The following is an 18,455-nucleotide window of genomic DNA, read 5'->3' as shown; positions in this document are numbered from 1 at the left end:
TTCCCTGAAGCGTTGCGAGCCATGCAAGGGGACGCATTGCTACGGTTTAGTAAAATAAATAAAATTAATAATAAAATTTTTCAATGTCAAACTAATGACCCTGTCGACCTTACCCATGTCGACCTAATGACCCTGTCGACCTAATGCTTGTTGACTAATGCTGGTGACCTAGTGATCCATACCCTTTTTTTTGGGGGGGGGGGGGGGGGGCTTCTGGGAGCACATGGGAGATGCTGTCTGCTGCTGCAGGGGAAGGGGGCTGGTGGAGCACATGGTAGATGCTGCACTTTTACACCGCTATATGTGTTTGGGCACTGAATATTTTTTGAAAAAATATTTTATAAAATAAACCAACCAACATTTTTCAATGCTAACTTTTCATGTCTTTTAATTTTTATTTAAATCATTGAGGGAAGGTTGGCTGGCAGTTTATCAGTCCTAAAACTGACATTTTTAATGTCATCCATAAAGAAAAGCAGTGCTGACCCAGGTTAAGTGTAAATGGTGTAGACCCAGGTCCGAAGTGCTGAGGTATGAAGCTGGGTCCAACCCTAGAAACTCACTTGTTCAAAGACCAGGGTGGAGGTTCCATGCAAGTTTGGAACTGCATTTCAGCAATTAGAGTTGGGGATTTGGTCACAAGCAGATAGGTACTGGTCATGCACTAGAAAAGCGTCTTATTGGCACTTCTTGGCTATTTTTTTCTGCAGCAAGACAATGATCCCAAAAATACAGCCAATGTCATTAAGTTACCTATCTGCAACATAAAGAACAATGAGTCCTGTAAGTTATGCTATGGCCCCCACAGATCCCTGATTTCATCATTCAGTCCATCTGAGATTACTTGAAGAGACAGGATGATTTGAGCATGCCTTATATCTACAGAAGATCTGTGGTTCGTTCTCCAATATGTCAGGAACAACCTCTTGGATGAATTCCTTTACAAAAAAAAATTCTAAGTGTACTGATGTCGTTTTGAAGGCAAAGTGTGGTCACACCAAATATTGATTTTAGATTTCACTTCTGTTCATTCAATTTGAATATTGATAAAAAAATACATTATAACTTCTAATGGTGTGTACACACGGTGCGAGTACCATGCGATGTGATCCAATGCAGTAAAGACTTTGCTTGCGATTCGTGAACATGCATCAGGATCGCAAGGGTTTAAAAACCCATGCGATCCCGATGAGATTTTGACTATATAGTAAAAATGTCATGCAGGTTGTACCCATGTGTACACACCATAACTCGGTGATTGATATATACGTTTCGGGGCTGCGCCCCTTTGTCAAGGTGTCACACACCTTGACAAAGGGGCGCAGCCCCGAAACGTTGGACTTCACCTGCTGTGAATACACTGATTTTTTGCAAAGACCCTCGAGTGCCAGCCTGTTTCTTTCTACATTATCCCCATCTGATGGGCACCGGGGCAGTTGTTCTAGAGGAGTGAGTGCCACCTGCCGCTGGCTTTACAGCATACACCGAGTACTCCGTACTCCAAAGAAATAGGAGAGGTTACACTCCAAACTTCGCTCGATCACAGCTCCACGGACACAAACTTCACAGAGACGCTAGGCCACGCCCCTACGCGTTTCTTCACAGGTGGACTTCGTCATTAGTCCACCTGTGACGAAACGCGTAGGGGCGTGGCCTAGCGTCTCTGTGAAGTTTGTGTCCGTGGAGCTGTGATCGAGCTAAGTGTGGAGTGTAACCTCTCCTATTTCTTTGGAGTACGGAGTACTCTGTGTATGCTGTAAAGCCAGCGGCAGGTAACAGCCGCATGTTGCAGTACATGACCCAATTCGCTTGTTCAGTGTGGTTTTTTTTTTATCAATAAAAACCAAGTGGTAATACACTATTGGAGCGCCCACTTCTTTCATCTTCTAGATATCATTGACCCGGTGGATTGGGGAATTTACAAAGTGGAGCAGCCGGCTTAAGAAAACAAGCCAGTGTAATTACCCAGCAAAGAGGATATCTCACCACAGGTGAAGGAATCAAGACACCTGAATCCCTGTTGCATACAGGAATATACCCTGTGGGACTGGTATTGCTTGGACCCTTTTCTTTTGATTGATTTATCTTTGCGCATTGTCAAGTTTTTTTCTATATATATATATATATATATATATATATATATATATATTATTTGTCAAAGTTACAAAGTACAGAAAAATCTGCCAAGTGAATATACCTCTAAATTGCACTGAATTATACAAACACACAGCTATAATGAGACCAGACATTTGTGTTTCTGAACAGCATAAAATCATTAGCTCCGAACCTGTATTTCTTTAAGATCCTTATCACACAGATTTTGTAGCGGATCCAAAAAGTTTTGTTTTACTTCTATGTCCAGAGAATCTTTTACTTCAGCTAGTCTCTTCATGGATTCCCCAGCATCCAGCAATGCATCACCTTTAAAAGAGTGGAAAAATAAATAAACAGACCTACTGTAACTCCAATCTCTCAAGCTGTTATATGGATTTTTATAATAGTGAAATACATTTTCTATTAACTATACACATAAATCCTGATCTTCGAGGAAAAAAAAAAATTTGCAATAATTAGTCAAGCTAATTTAGCAGGGCATATTCAAAACATCATAATATGCAACAGAACAGAACAGCACTGCATATATACAGCATGGGCATGTTTCAGACATGTTCGATAGGCTGTGTATACTTGCAGCCTAGCAAACAGGTAGGTGTCAAACAATGCATGCTTTTATAGATGTTGGAGAGCTTAAAAGCAGCTTTAGATAGTTTAAGCCCAATACACACTAAGCAATATTTGACAACAAGCCCTCCTCCCCCGCTGCCTGTACATACAGCTCAATCTGCATGTTCATAGAGGGACCCAAGGACGTCACTGAGCAAAATAGTTAACGATATTGTGTATGTACTGTCACGTTCACCAGGAAATCTGTGACTATCATCCATAAACAATATTGTCTAGTGTGTGTATGTGGCTTTACGGTCTTTTCTCTTCGTAAGATAATAATTTGCGAGAATGTGCCGAAGTATTAGCAGACCATCTGGAGAGGTACGTAAAACACCCTGCCAAAAATAAATATGTATGTGTACATAGACCACTGGAAGAACAAGGAAAGTGCTCACCAATATCTAGTCTTTAAAAATGAAAATCTGATTGCAAGGCACCAGGTTGGATGAATCCTGTGACGCTGCAGGGCCGTGACCCGTCTTGCAAGTTTGCATGGTGCCATGGTCCCATAGTCATGCACTGCCGTGCGTGGCCAATACGGAGTAGGCATACTGGATTAGTAAAAATGATACTGATTAGTGGTGCTGCACTCTGTCTGGGTTTTTGTAACAATGTGTTTACAAGGCATTTGGTAAAATGATTGCTTAATTTTGATATGGGAGGTAATGAGGACAAAACATGAAACAAATGTAAAAACTAAACTTAATAGGTCATGATAAAAAAATAAAGCACCTTAATAAAAGGATCCTAGCGACTTTGAAACTGTTGGTGGCAAAAGTTTAAAACAGCAGGTATGCTTAGAATTATAAAAACTCGGGAGGCAGGAGTGGAACTTCTCCTGAGGAAGTCATCACTGACTAAACTAGTTGGGGTGTTTCTCCTGAGTGACGCAGACTCTTCCTTTGACGCTGCTGACGTCCATCTGTTCGGTCCCGGCTTCCAGGCTCTGGCTGCTTGCACGCTGTGCACCTGCCTGTGAGAAGTTCCACTCCTGCCGCCCGGGTTTTTATAATTCTAAGCATACCTGCTGTTTTAAACTTACATGTATGTGAGCATTTATAAAAGTAAAAGTATTTTTTTACATTTACGCTCATTGTGCGCCTTTCTGGTTTTTCTCCTACATGTTACGAAGCATGGCGAGCGCATTACTTCAGACGTATTACGCATCCCCTCGCGGGGCTCACCACACTATATGAAGTCAACTTCACGCCGACGTGGATAGTGGAGGGTATGAAAAGGTCAGAGGAGGCGTACCGCCGCCCCTCACGGGCTCGCCACGCATCGGGTTGACGTTCATCATGGCGTTGCGTTAACAATGGGGGGGGGGGGGGGCATTTCACATAATTAACCATGAGGGTGGGTTTACAATCAAAAATCGGGTCTGGAGGGCATTTAACATTGGGTCCAATGTAAAAATCGTGTCTCAGGGACCATTTTTTACATTGGGTCCAATGTAAAAATCAGGTCGGTCGCGTCGCATGCCATTATAACGGCATGCGATGCGACCGATTTTTAAAGTGTACTAAAAACCTCTTTAAAGCCCAAATTCGGGTCGGTCGGGTCCCATGCTAGGAAACAAGTATATACATACACACACACACACACACACACTCGAGTATAAGTCGACCCGAATATAAGCCGAGGCACCTAATTTTACAACACAAAACAGCGAAAACTTATTGACACAAGTGGGACCCTCACTCGAGTATAAGCCGAGGGGGGTCTTTTTCAGCATAAAAAATGTTCTGAAAAAGTAGGCTTATACTCGAGTATATACACACTCCGATGCCTTCCCAGGGGGGTCTCCCCAATTATGCACAATCCAGCAGCCTTTTCAAGCAGGGGCGTCACACGGAGATATTTTCATAAGTGCTTTATTGCAAGTAGTATCGGTACAATCCAACAATTGTTTCAAGCCTCCTGGCTCGTCCTCAGGGATAGCCCACCAGTGTACAAAGAAGGGTATAAATAACTAAATGTGGCACCTCCTCCTAACAATCAAACATGTCTTACATGGGTTTATTATTATTATTATTATTATTATTATTATTATTATTATTATATATTTTTTTTTTTTTTTTTTTTTACTAAGGTATGATAGGGGGGTGGATTTCATGGGAATGGAGGGAGGGGGAGGGTTATCACATAATATGATTTGTTAGTATATTTATTATTATTTATTCACTAATATTGGTAATATGTATTAATTGATTATGTTTAATTATTTTTTTTGGGTCCCAATTGCCCATGACCGATAAGGGCTGGATGTCCATGCATGCCATTTAGATGTACCCTAATCGGGTCTAGCCAATGATACAACTCTCACCCATTCTAATTATTATTATGTATTCTCAATAAAGTTATATGAATTCCTTGTTATATATATATATATATATATATATATTATTTATTTATTATTATATGATTTTTATTGTGTATTTATGTTTATATTAATTTTTTATTAATTTGATATAATAATTGTTATTATGAATTTTTTGAGTGTCATTACGTTATATGTGTGTATGTCCCTTTAAGGATTGCGAGTCACTATATATGATCAATTGCTGGTATTAAGGAATGAAATAAACAAAGAAATGAGGCGTACAAAATTAAAATGAGGCATGATGAATCTCAATTTGGGCATATGAATTACGATTGCTGTTTTGGAAAGGTGAGCCCGTTAATGGGCTATGCAAATGAGGCTTACATGGCAGTTAAAACGAGGATATTTTACATAATGCTCCATGAGTGAAAACGAGGCTTGAGACACACAAAAACAAAATGGCCGCGGGAGCTTATAAATACAAGCAGACGAAAACGAGGCTTGACGCGCAAACCCGGAAGTGCGGGTTAAATGAATGGCGCGAACAGCGCTGCTATAAAACAGCTAAGCTGCGATCAGAGGGCTCAGACTGAGGAAGCCGCCGACTTCACGAGCAGGCGGAGAAACGCGTTTTTGAGCCCTATCTTTGCCGGTCCTGTATCTATTCTGCAAGCGCACTTCTTAACCCGTGGATTACAAATACTACCTAGCTGGCTGGTCCAGCAGGTGAAGGTTCCCAACACAGCTTCTTCCGGAGTACATCTCTGGTAATACACCAGTTGGAGAGACTGACCTTGATTATCCACCACAGAAAGTTCATGCAGGACTGGTAACTATGAGATTTTATCACTGCCTCTATTAAGCCTCAATTTTCATTCCTGATTCAGTGACTGTAATATTCACAAGAAAAACGGCAATCCCAGCAAATTCAGCTTTTTTATTGCAATATATGTTATATGTCGTTTGTCATGTCTGTCTTGTTAAATTGTGCACAATTGTATTGTTATATGAATTTTTGTGTGGATTGATTCCACTTTATATATTCTATATACTTTTTAATAAATTGATTTATATATTCTTAAAATTATAAGGACATTCTAATTTTTTCCTGAGCAGGACTGCGCTTCTTAAAGTGCCAGATACCTAGGTATCTGACACTATCTTTTTATTTTATGTCTTACAAACGTTGTATGCTCACACCTGTGTATAAACGCGCTCCCGCTCATACATCTTTCCATGTCAGCGTGTGACGTCACCCGCTGCGCACCTAGATGAGGGCATTGCTAGGCAACTACACCGACGCCAGTACTCCGTGCAGCCATGGGTCCTAGACGGAGAGCATCGTGTGTCAAACCATTTAAAGTGCTAGTGCTCCTGTGCAAATATATTTAAACATAGACATAACAATACATCACATATCAACATTTAAAGTGCTAGTGCCCATGTGCAAAAAACATTAAACATATACATGTTGTTACAGTACAAGAATAGACAATACATGATTAAAAAGGATACTGAATAGGTATCGTATATGGACATCATTTATTTCTTTCATCTATAATTGATAATTATTATTATGGAGGTGTTGCTAAACCCATATTATTTTTAAAGCATATGACTTACACATTTGTTTTAAGGAATAAAACTACAAATTTTATCAACATTTATAATTCGAACACCTATAAAAAACAATGTAACCCTGCATGCTCATTGAGCCCTTTAGGAGCAAGTGTATCAAGTTTATATATCCACTTGCATTCTGCTTGTAAGAGGCGTTTACTGCGATTGCCTCCTCTAATAGAGGCAGGTATATGATCAATAATTTTTGACCGTATACTTGCAAACCTGTGACCCTTTTGGGCACAGTGTCTCGCGACTGGTTGGTCGCTGGTACCCTGTCGTACAGCGGCCCTGATGGCAGTTCGATGGTTTGCCATCCTTTCCTTAAATTGTGTCTCTGTCTTGCCCACATAGTAGAGACCACATGGGCAAGACAGAACATAGACCACGAACTTAGAACCGGTAACATTTACATACATTATGAGTAATAAAGAAATTAATTTTTTGGATGTAAATATTAAACAAAACCAAGGGACAATATCTACATCGATCTTTATAAAGGAAACAGATCGTAACACAATTTTAAAACATGATAGTTTCCACCCCATTGTTGACTGGGAATCTTATATTATATTAATACCTGGGGTGCCAATTATTGAAAAGGGGACTCTTCATCTCTCTAAAGAAGCGGATTTGCTTGCCTGTAACTATGAACCCCTCTATAAAGCAGTTGAGCAACTTTCTAAAGAATGGATGATGTAGGAGATATCTTGGGTGGGGCGCATAGCCGCGGTTAAGATGATGCTATTGCCCAAATTGATGTATTTGTTTCTAACTATCCCACGACCCCTTCCTAAGACTATCTATAACAAATTTAACAGACTCATATCCAGTTATGTCTGGAGGGGCGCAAAACCCAGAATAGCAAATCAACCCTAATTACCGCTAAAAATGTGGGAGGGGTTGCATACCCCGACCTGGAGAAATACCACATGGCATGCATATTTGCTCAGGCCAGGGATTGGTTTCAGAAAGACAACCCTAAACCTTGGGTACTTATGGAACAAGGTTATACTCTTCCCTTAACTCTGTCAGATGTGCTGTGGCTGCCACAGGTAGCGGTTCCCTCTGGGATTTGTCGGTGTAAAGCTATCCAGACGACTATTTCACTATGGCACAAAATGGTCCAATCGAATGAAGCAACTACCCTACCCTCTCCCCAATTATCACTACATGCTATAGCTCAGCAGATTCCAAATCTAAATATCAATACATGGATTAACTTAGGCATCTCAACCCTTCAAGATATCCTGGCTAACGGTGATCTGGCTCCCTTCTCCCATCTTCAAACACAATTTGGTATACCAAAGCAAGACTTCTTTAAATACCTTCAAATACGGCATTGGCTTCATAGTTTCACCACCAAACCACCTCGCCTACTTAGATTCCCTAAATTGCTGAAGGTTCTTTTCAGGTCTCGCTCTGAACGAGGAGGAATTTCTAGATGGTATCGATATTTGACTGAGAACGGGAAGGTTGCATTCCCCTCACAAATTAAATGGGAGAGGGATATGCCCAACACATTCACTGAAGAAATTTGGTCACAAATCACCCACTCCTGCTTTAGAATATCCAAAAACATCAACCACTCCGAAATGTTCTTTAGATTGTTACATAGAGCATATCTTACCCCTGCAATATTACATAAGTTCTGGCCTAACGTCTCTCCTTACTGTTGGAGGAATTGTGGAATGGTGGGAGATATATTGGTACTTGTTTCCTATCTGGGCGCCCGCTACGTTAATTGCGCACCATGCTATTCTCCGTATGAAAATCGGATCGCATCGCATACCACAAATGCACATACACGATATTGAACGATGCGATCCGATTTCGTTCCCGCTTTTATGGTTGGCCCATAGGATGGCCCATCTGTAACACTACTGTATTTATTTAACCCTTCAAAGCCCTCCCCTTGTCACATCTGCACAGAAACACAGTATTGACGTCAACCCGAAGCGTGGCGAGCGCAGCGAGCCCCGCGAGGGGCGGCGGTACGCGTCCTCCGACTTTTTCATACCCCCACTATCCACGTCAGCGTGGAGTTGAGAATAGAATAGTGTGGCGAGCGCAGCGAGCCACCGAGCCCGAAGCGTGGCGAGCGCAGCGAGCCCCGCGAAGGGACGCGGATACTTCACAGGTATCCGCGTCCCCTCGCGGGCTTCACAGGTATCCGCGTCCCCTCGCGGGGCTCGCCACGCTTCGGGCTCGCCACACTTTCTATTCTCAACTCCACGCCGACGTGGATAGTGGGGGTATGAAAAAGTCGGAGGACGCGTACCGCTGCGCTCGCCACACTTCGGGTTGACGTCAATACTGGGGTGGCGTTAACAATGGAGGCGCATTTTAAACCATCAGGGGGGGTTCCTATACAAATCGTGGGTTTGCGGGGTTATTACATTGAAATCAATGTAAAATCGGGTCTCAGGGACCATTTAACATTGATTCCAATGTAAAAATCAGGTTGATCGCGTCACCGCATGCGATGCGATTTAAAATGAAATCGGATCGGATCGGATAGCATCGTATGCCATCGTACATCATCGAGTACCGAATCCGATGCGATGCGATTTCATTACGGTGCCGTACGTAGAAAACCTGGGCGCCCAGATAGGAAACAAGTACCGATATATTTCATGTTTTCTGGACATGCCCAGTCCTGCAACCCCTGTGGCGTAAAGTGTTCTGTTCGACATCAAAGGTGCTGCGCAGACAGGTTCGCATGAGTCCCCTGCTAGCCCTATTTCACCACCTTCCGGGCGAGCAGAAAAACGAGGACCACTATCTCCTGGGCCACATATTGATAGCAACCAAAGCCTCTATATATCAAATGTTGAAGTCGCCCTCAATACCTACTCTTGAGTCCATAGAAAGTAGAATCCATAAGCATTTTATTTTTGAATCCGCTAGCGCTACATATTCTTCCTCTGCCTCGTCTGTACACATGAGGTGGCGCAGGTGGGGTGAATATAGGGAATCATCAGGTCAATCCTGTACCTCAAGTGCGCCGTGTGATTTGTCTGTGCTGGACTCTCCTAGCTGAATCTTACGCCCACTCTGTTTTTGTTGGTATCACTGGGGGTAATGTTACATCCTAGGAGCCTGTACTGACACGACTAGTAAGTCATATTGTTCATACCCCTCTCGCTCAATTTACCATCTCAATTTACCATCTCATATGTAAAGTATGTGAATACTGCTCTGTACCTGACATGCACCCCATTTTCCCTTACTGTCCCCTATACCCCCTCTTCTTTATTTTTGCTATTTTCACAGCTTATTTTGTGTAATGTTGAAAAATTCAATAAAAACTAATTTAAAAAAAAAAAAAAGGGGACTCTTCAATAATAATAAATTATGTATACTCTATAATACACATTTATCCTATATATCTGCAAATATATATAAAAATCCATAACCTTGCAGTAAGACACAATTGTAGATCTATATACAGACATATTCAAACACTATCCTAAATCATATAAGCATTCACCTACTACATTTATATCTATTCCTCACTATACACTATATCTATCTATCTATCTATCTAGACTATTCACTATGGTTAAAATCACCTTTCATCAATAATATGTTTAATGAAAACAATATCTCTGATTCTAAATTATAATTTATGCAATCAATTACCTATCTGGCAACACCATGCCACTTCGCAAAGGCCTGCCATTTTCACAAATGCTAAGACTTAAAAGAATAACTAGTGATCCCCAACAACTGAGTGCAGACTTAGAAAAAATGACTGACACATTCCTCCAGAGGGGATACCCACTGAAGGAACTAGTCAAGGCTAGAGACAAGGTCTTGGATATACCAAGACCCAGCCTTTTAAAAAAGAAACCAGTAGCCACTGATGCCAGCAACAACAAATTACCATGGGTAAACAGGTACTCAATATCCAGCAATCGGATGACTAAACATGTCAAACGATTCTGGCCGCTGATTACTACTGATAAAGATCTTACACCATTACAAAACACAAAAATCATGCCAGCATACACAAGGGATAGGAACTTGAAAGACCTTCTTGTCGAATTAGATGTAACTGAATTAACAAAAACCGTAGCACCAGCACACTTTTTAACTCATCCGGCTGGATGTTATAAGTGTGTTTGTTGCACAACCTGTAGTGCTATGCTTACAGGGAACTTTATAACACACCCGTACACGGGTAAGAGGTTGCCTATAGTACACCCAGTCACATGTTCTACTAAGTTCGTGGTCTATGTTCTGTCTTGCCCATGTGGTCTCTACTATGTGGGCAAGACAGACACACAATTTAAGGAAAGGATGGCAAACCATCAAACTGCCATCAGGGCCGCTGTACGACAGGGTACTAGCGACCAACCAGTCGCGAGACACTGTGCCCAAAAGGGTCACAGTGTTGCAAGTATACAGCCAAAAGTTATTGATCATATACCTGCCTCTATTAGAGGAGGCAATCACAGTACACGCCTCTTACAAGTAGAATGCAAGTGGATATATAAACTTGATACACTTGCTCCTAAAGGGCTCAACGAGCATGCAGGGTTACATTGTTTTTTATAGGTGTTTGAATTATATATGTTAATAAAATTTGTGGTTTTATTCCTTAAAACAAATGTATAAGTCATATGCTTTAAAAAATAATAGTGTTCATTCTAGCACCTGCTATCTTTGAAAATCCATGTAGTTCCTCTTCCCTGCCTGGGGTGTCGCTGTCTGCTGTGGTGTTTCTAGCACAGGTCTGGTTTGCATATCAGTGCTGATATACAGACCACACTGTGCTAGAATCACTACAGCAGACAGCGACACCCCAGGCAGGGAAGAGAAACTACATGGATTTTCAAAGATAGCGGGTGCTAGAATGAACACTAAATAATATGGGTTTAGCAACACCTCCATAATAATATTTATCAATTATAGATGAAAGAAATAAATGATATCCATGATATCCATCATGTATTGTCTAAACTTGTACTGTAACAACATGTATATGTTTAATGTTTTTTGCACATGAGCACCAGCACTTTAAATGTTGATATGTGATGTATTGTTATGTCTAGGTTTAAATATATTTGCACAGGAGCACTAGCACTTTAAATGGTTTGACACGCGATGCTGTCCGTCTAGGACCCATGGCTGCACGGAGTACTGGCGTCAGTGTGGTTGCCTAGCAACACCCTCATCGAGGTGCGCAGCGGGTGACGTCACACGCCGGGACTCACACGCTGACATGGAAAGATGGATGAGCGGGAGCGCGTTTATACACAGGTGAGCATACAACGTTTGTAAGACATGTTTGATTGTTAGGAGGAGGTGCCACATTTAGGTATTTATACCCTTCATTGTACACTGGTGGGCTATCCCTGAGGACGAGCCAGGAGGCTCAAAACAATTGTTGGATTGTACCGATACTACTTGCAAGAACAGGGATTTTGTACTTACAGTAATTCCTTTTCTCAGAGTCCACAGGTGTCACTGGAGTAACAGTGGGGATAGAAGGGCGACCACAGGGAGCATGGGCACGTTAAATAGAATTGAGTGTGGCCAACTCCTCCCCTTCTACTTCCCCACTTAGGCAGTCCCAATGATGTGCCCGAATGGAGCTGGAAGAAAGAACACGCTTTCCAGAGGAGGTTAGTATAACACAAGAATACACCAAAAAAAGATGGAAACAGAAATAGAACAGTGAGAACCACTGAACCAAACATGCCACACAAACAACATAGCAGGCAGTTCCAAACATCATAAGTAGAACTAACCTAGCAATTGAAACTGTAAAATTTTTAAGGCAGGAATTCCTAACAACAAGGAACAGCGCTGAGGCGGGTGTCCAGTGACACCTGTGGATTCTGAGAAAAGGATTTACGGTAAGTACAAAATCCCTGTTTTCTCCGTCATCCACTAGGTGTCACTGGAGTAACAGTGGGGACGTCCCAGAGCTCCCAACACGGGTGGGATGGCGCTGAGACTCCCGTAACACTTAGGGCCCAAACGGTGAAGCTGACGCCGCAAAAGTGTCAAATCGGTAGAACCGAACAAAGGTCTGGCGACCAGACCAGGTGGCAGCTCTACAGAGCTGCTGAATAGATACCCCTCTGGCAGCCACCCAAGAGGGGCCCACCGAGCGCGTAGAATGCACCGTAATGGAGGCAGGAGGGCGTTGAGCACTTGCCACATAGGCCTGACGAATAGTCAGGCGGATCCATCGAGACAGTCTGTTTTGAGGCTGGCCAGCCCCGTCTGACCGGATCATAAGTGACAAATAGAGCATCCGACTTCCTCAGAGATGCTGTTCTGGATACATAGATCCTCAGAGCCCTGACCACGTCAAGAGTACTTTCCTCAGGAGAGGCGTCTTGGAAGGCCTTTACCACAATCAGCTGATTTATGTGGAAGGCCGATACCACCTTTGGCAAGACGGAGATGCTCGTGCGAAGTTCTGCCCTGTCCGCATGGAAGACCAAAAAAAGGAGGCCTGCATGACAGGGCTCCCAGATCGGAGACTCGCCGGGCCGATGCGAGGGCCAGGAGGAGCACTGTCTTCCATGTCAGGTATTTAAGGTCCACCTTGTCTAGTGGTTCAAACACCGCAGACTGCAAAAAACCTAGAACAAGATCCAAGTTCCAAGGAGCCGTGGGTGGACGAAAAGGAGGTTGCAGCCGCAAGACTCCCTGAAAAAAGGTATGTACTTCAGGTAAAAGGGTCAACTTCTTTTGAAAAAAGATCGATAACGCCGATACCTGTACCTTTAATGTAGACAGATGTAAACTTGCAGCTAAGCCAGATTGCAGGAAAAGAAGACAAGCCTTCTTGAAGAGGGTAGTGGAAACACCGCGACTCTCGCACCAGACCACGTAAGCCCTCCAGATGCGGTTGTAATGCTTGGTGGTAACATATTTCCTGGCCTTCATCATGGTGGGTATCACCGCCTGCGGGATACCCGTCTGCCTCAGGATGGACCTTTCAGCAGCCACGCCATCAATGAAGCCGACTTAAGTCTGAAAAGATGAAGGGCCCTTGGCTGAGAAGGTCTTCCTGAAGAGGCAGGGGCCAGGGTTCGTCTATCAGCAGAGACGTGAGACTGGTGTACCACGACCTGCGCGGCCAATCCGGAGCTATCAGGAGGACAATGACCTCCTCCCTCCGAATTCTCTGCAGCACCCGCGGTATTAGCGGAAACGGAGGGAAAATGTACACAAAGTGGAATGGCCAAGGGGCCACCAGTGCATCCACTCCCTCCGCCTGAGGATCCCTCGTGCGAGCGAAGAACCGGGGTAGCTGATAATTGTGGTGAGACGCCATGGGGTCTGCCTGTGGACACCTCCACCTGTGGGCCAGGTGTTGAAACACCTGGGGATTGGAGGCACCACTCTCCTTGGTGTACGTCCTACCGCCGACTTAAGAAGTCGGCCTCCCAATTTTCGACGCCAGGAATGAATATGGCGGAGATGGCCAGTGCATGATCCTGAGCCCACAGCAGGATCCGACTTACCTCCTTTATGGCAGCGCGACTCCGCGTGCCTCCTTGCTTGTTGATGTAGGCTACTGCAGTGGAGTTGTCGGACTGTACCCTGATGGCCTGACCCAGAAGGAGATGATGGGCCTGCAGGAGAGCATTGTAAACTGCTCTGAGCTCCAAGATATTGATGGAGAGCAGGGCCTCCTGCTAAATCCAACGGCCCTGGAACTGGTGATCCAGGATAACTGCTCCCCAACCACGAAGACTCGCATCTGTAGTGAGCAGTATCCAGTTCCAGATGGCGAACCTCTTTCCCTCTCTGAGGTTGGCAGGGTTCAGCCCCCACAGGAGAGTGTCACGCCCGCACTGACAACCGAATCCTGTGGAGAAGGTGTAGGTGAGAGCCTGACCATTGCCGTAGAAGGCAGCGCTGGAAGGGTCCCAATCGGAATCGACCATATTGGAGAGCCTCGAAAGAGGCAACCATCCTCTCCAGGAGTCTGGTGCATGTGAGGACCGTCAGTTGTCTGGTCAGAAGAAGCATGCGGATTGTCCTCTGGAAGAATCACCCTCAGAAGAGTGGTATCCAGGACCATTCCCAAGAACTGTAACCGTTGCAACAGCTGCAGCTGGGACTTCTGGAAATTGAGTATCCATCCGTGACGAATTAGAGTACTCGGAGTCAGGGCTATGTTGGTGATGGGGGTATCCAGTCTATCACCATGTAGCGAAGATTGGATATCTGATGTTTTGCTTTTAGGAAATGCATCGCTACAGGTTTGTCTGTAGTCCCCGTACTCAATGCGGATCTGATGGTGGATTTATGTTGGCTTATTCTCTCACGCAAAGTTCTTATAGTCTTTCCCATATATGCCAAACCACAGGGACAGGTCAAATAATAGACTATATGGTCTAGTTGGCAATGTAACCTGTGGCGTAGGAAGATCTTTTTCCCACTGTGGGGATGGCAAAAGTATGTCCCTACCATCAAGTCCTTGGCAGGTTGAACACCCCAGACATTTGAAGCATCCTTTTTTCTTACTCATCCAGTTGCTTTCTGGTACATCTGTATGCTTTACACTTGTACGGTATAAAGTGTCCTTCAGGTTATGACCTCTTGAGATACTCAGAAGTGGCTTTGTATTCCTCAGCTTTTTAAAGGCCGGGTCAGTGTTGATCAAATGCCAATTCTTACGGATCGAATTCTGCGTTGTGCTCAAGTTGGTATAACAATGTACATTCAATATCAGTCGTTCCTGAGAAATTTTATCAGTTGTACCAAGTTTCATCTGGTGAGTGGCTCTAGCTTTCTTGAGGCATCTCTTGATGTCATTTTTGTTGTAGCCTCTGGACAAAAATCTGTCAAAACACTCTGTCACTTGCACCTCCGCAATCTCACTGTCAGAGTTGTTGCGCAGGACATGGAGAAACTGGGATACAGGCAGGTTGGACTTCAATTTTGGTGGGTGGTGACTCGTTGCCCAAAGCAATGTGTTACGATCTGTGTCTTTTCTGAAGAGCGTGTAATGTAGCCCATCTACTTTCCTTGAGATTTTCACCTTTCACCATGAAAAAGCTCCCTAGCGGAGTGAAACGCGTTGGTGGTATAACTGACTGACTGAACCTAAAGAAAGTCCTGAAACACAGCAGAGTGCTCCAATCTTGAACCTCTGAAGATTGACACCAGTTTGAACACCATCCTGGGCCGACACCATCACCCAGATTCAACCCCTAACACTTTCCTGGCAAATATACATAGGAGGAACTTGGATCCTCAATACGAGACTGCCAGTGGGGCCTTATTGCTTATGTCCCAGTCACGACAATAACAAGTGAGGATAACCAAGAATAAGGACACCAGATCTGCACATAGAGAGCTCTAAAAATCCATCCGTTTCACCAAAATACGGTACCGTATGGACTTATAATATTCATCAGCTCAGTCAAAATACTTGAATTTTTTCCCCCTCCCCTTATTTTTGATACAACAATTATACGTACAGAGAAGACAAAGGGATGGAAGGGGGAAGGGGGCAGGGGGGAGGGTCAGGTCGCGAATGCGAGCAATAAGTAGAAAATGATGAATTAGTGGGTGTCAGAAAGCACGAGAGCAGTGATGAGTAGTAGAATACAAATAGGTCTGAGGGTTACAACTGAGCAGACGTACTTACTTTATATTAACCATAACTCAGAAGCATAGTGGCAGAAGGAGGATCCGAGGGCAGGATAACAGGAGGGCGTCAACAGCTCTCATGTGGGCTGGTATACACAGGTTGGGGGAAGGATGGTTTGCTAGTAGCCAGGGGTTCCAGATTAGGGCGAATTTATGGGGGCAGTCATGGAGGTAATAGCTGATCTTTTCCATATTTGCTATATATCCGATATAGTTATTTAGTGCCTGTAGGGTAGCAGGAAATGGTGATTGCTAGTTTTTTGCCACTAGTGATTTTGCAGCAGCTAGCACATGGGAGAGCAGTTTATTCATGTGTGGGTCTAGGTACTGGAATGGGCGTGCTAGCAAGAAGAACCATGGGTCCAGGGTAATTGAAGTGCCAGAGAGGGACCCCAACAGGTCTTGGACCTGGGACCAAAAAGGTGGTTATGACAGGGCAAGTCCACCAGATATGGTAGAGAGTACCTCTTCTTCCGCAGCCCCGCCAACAAACCGGAGTAGCCGAGGGAAAGATTTTGGACAGTCTATCAGGAGTGTAATACCACCTATAATACAGTTTATAGGAGGTTTCTTTTATGCGTGTGGAAATTGAGCTCTTGGCAATACACTCTCTCACCTCTCCCCAGCACATATCGTCTGGGGGTGGGCCGAGATCCCTCTCCCACTCCAGCTCATGGCGGGTCCGCTTGGGAGCCGTGGCCTCTATCAAGATAGAGTATATTCGGTAGATCATCCCTCTTCCTATTGGGTTCACGATACATTCCCGTTCGAATTGGGTAGGGGCTACAATCGGTCTGGTGTGGACGATTGAATTGACAAAGTGGCGGATCTGGAGATACTCGTAAAAGAGGGGTGACAGAGAAGGGCATTTGGTTTTAAGGTCGTCTAGAGCATGGGTCTTCAACCTGTGGCCCTCCAGATGTTGTGATGCTGTGGTCTAGAGAGACCAGCGAGTTCTTAACGTAGAGGTCTGATATCAATCTGATACCCACTCTAGACCACGATTTAAAATGGTTAGGTGCACATCCGGGTGGGAACTCTGGGTTGTCCCAGAGGGGTGTGATGGGGGGAGGGGGAGGAAGAGAGGTTAAATTTGGGGGAGGAGTGGTTCCAGAGATTGATGGTGAATCTAAGGGAAGGGAGCAGGCACCGGATTGGCTGTCTTGAGGTTTTTGATAGGCCCCAGATAGAGCCGAGGGAGCGGATCCCCAACACTGAGGATTCTAAGTCTAACCATGCTAGTGTACCCGTTGGCGCGAACGAAGCAGCTATTTGGCTGAAGTGGCTTGCTAAGTAGTATGACTTGACATCGGGTAATCCTCGGCCACCTGCTGCTCTGGGGAGTTTAAGAGTGTTGAACGCCAACCTAGGGGGTTTATCGTTCCAAATAAATCTGGATAAGGATGCTTGAATTTCCCGCAATACCTTCTCTGGGACTTTTACTGGGAGTGTCTGGAATAGATAGAGAAGTTGGGGGAGGATAGTCATTTTTGTAGTGATAATCCTACCTAGCCATGAGATAATATAGGTTTTCCAGAGTGCAACATCCTTATTGAGTTTATTTAAGAGACGTGGGTAATTTTCAGCATATAAGAATTCGTAGCGCGAGGTTATGTAGACTCCCAGGTACTTAATTTTACGGGGTTGCCATTTAAATTGGAAGGTGGAGGCGAGGGAGATTTTTAATTCTTGGGGGATATGACAGGGCTTCAGATTTAGAGTAGTTGATCTTATAGCCAGAGAGGTGGCCATATTCGTTTATGATGGAGTATAGGGCAAACAGAGAAGATTGGGGGTGGGTGAGTGTTAATAAGACATCGTCCGCAAAAAGCGAGATTTTAAAGTCATGGGACCCAACCTCTACTCCGCGAATGTCTTTTGTCATTCTGATCATGGCAGCAAGAGGCTCAATGACCAAGGCAAACATGAGAGGGGATAGCGGGCAGCCCTGTCTTGTGCCGTTTGGTTAGTGGGAATGGTTCAGATAGGGTACCATTGGTCAAGACTCTCGCTGTTGGGGAGGAGTATAGAGCTGATATTGCTGAGAAGAATTCCTCTTTCATGCCGAAAGTAAGAATGGCCAAGAAATGCGATCAAACGCTTTCTCAGCGTCAAGGGCTAGGACTAGCGAGGGGGACTGTCTATGATTTAG

General features: G+C 44.1%; 1 protein-coding gene across 1 annotated transcript in view; it reads right to left on the bottom strand.

Annotated features, from left to right (window-relative positions):
* SH3GL1 (SH3 domain containing GRB2 like 1, endophilin A2) overlaps positions 1-18,455 on the bottom strand; it is a 140,801-nt gene that overhangs the window by 57,026 nt on the left and 65,320 nt on the right. The window contains exon 5 of the mRNA XM_083179331.1: positions 2,288-2,421. Coding sequence (XP_083035457.1) covers positions 2,288-2,421 — 134 coding nt within the window. The remainder of the gene's footprint in view (positions 1-2,287; positions 2,422-18,455) is intronic.

Source organism: Crinia signifera, chromosome 1 (genome assembly GCF_055691185.1).
Source record: "Crinia signifera chromosome 1, ASM5569118v1, whole genome shotgun sequence".
In the NCBI taxonomy this organism is placed as follows: Eukaryota; Metazoa; Chordata; class Amphibia; order Anura; family Myobatrachidae; genus Crinia; species Crinia signifera.
This window is presented reverse-complemented; position numbering and strand designations above follow the sequence as displayed.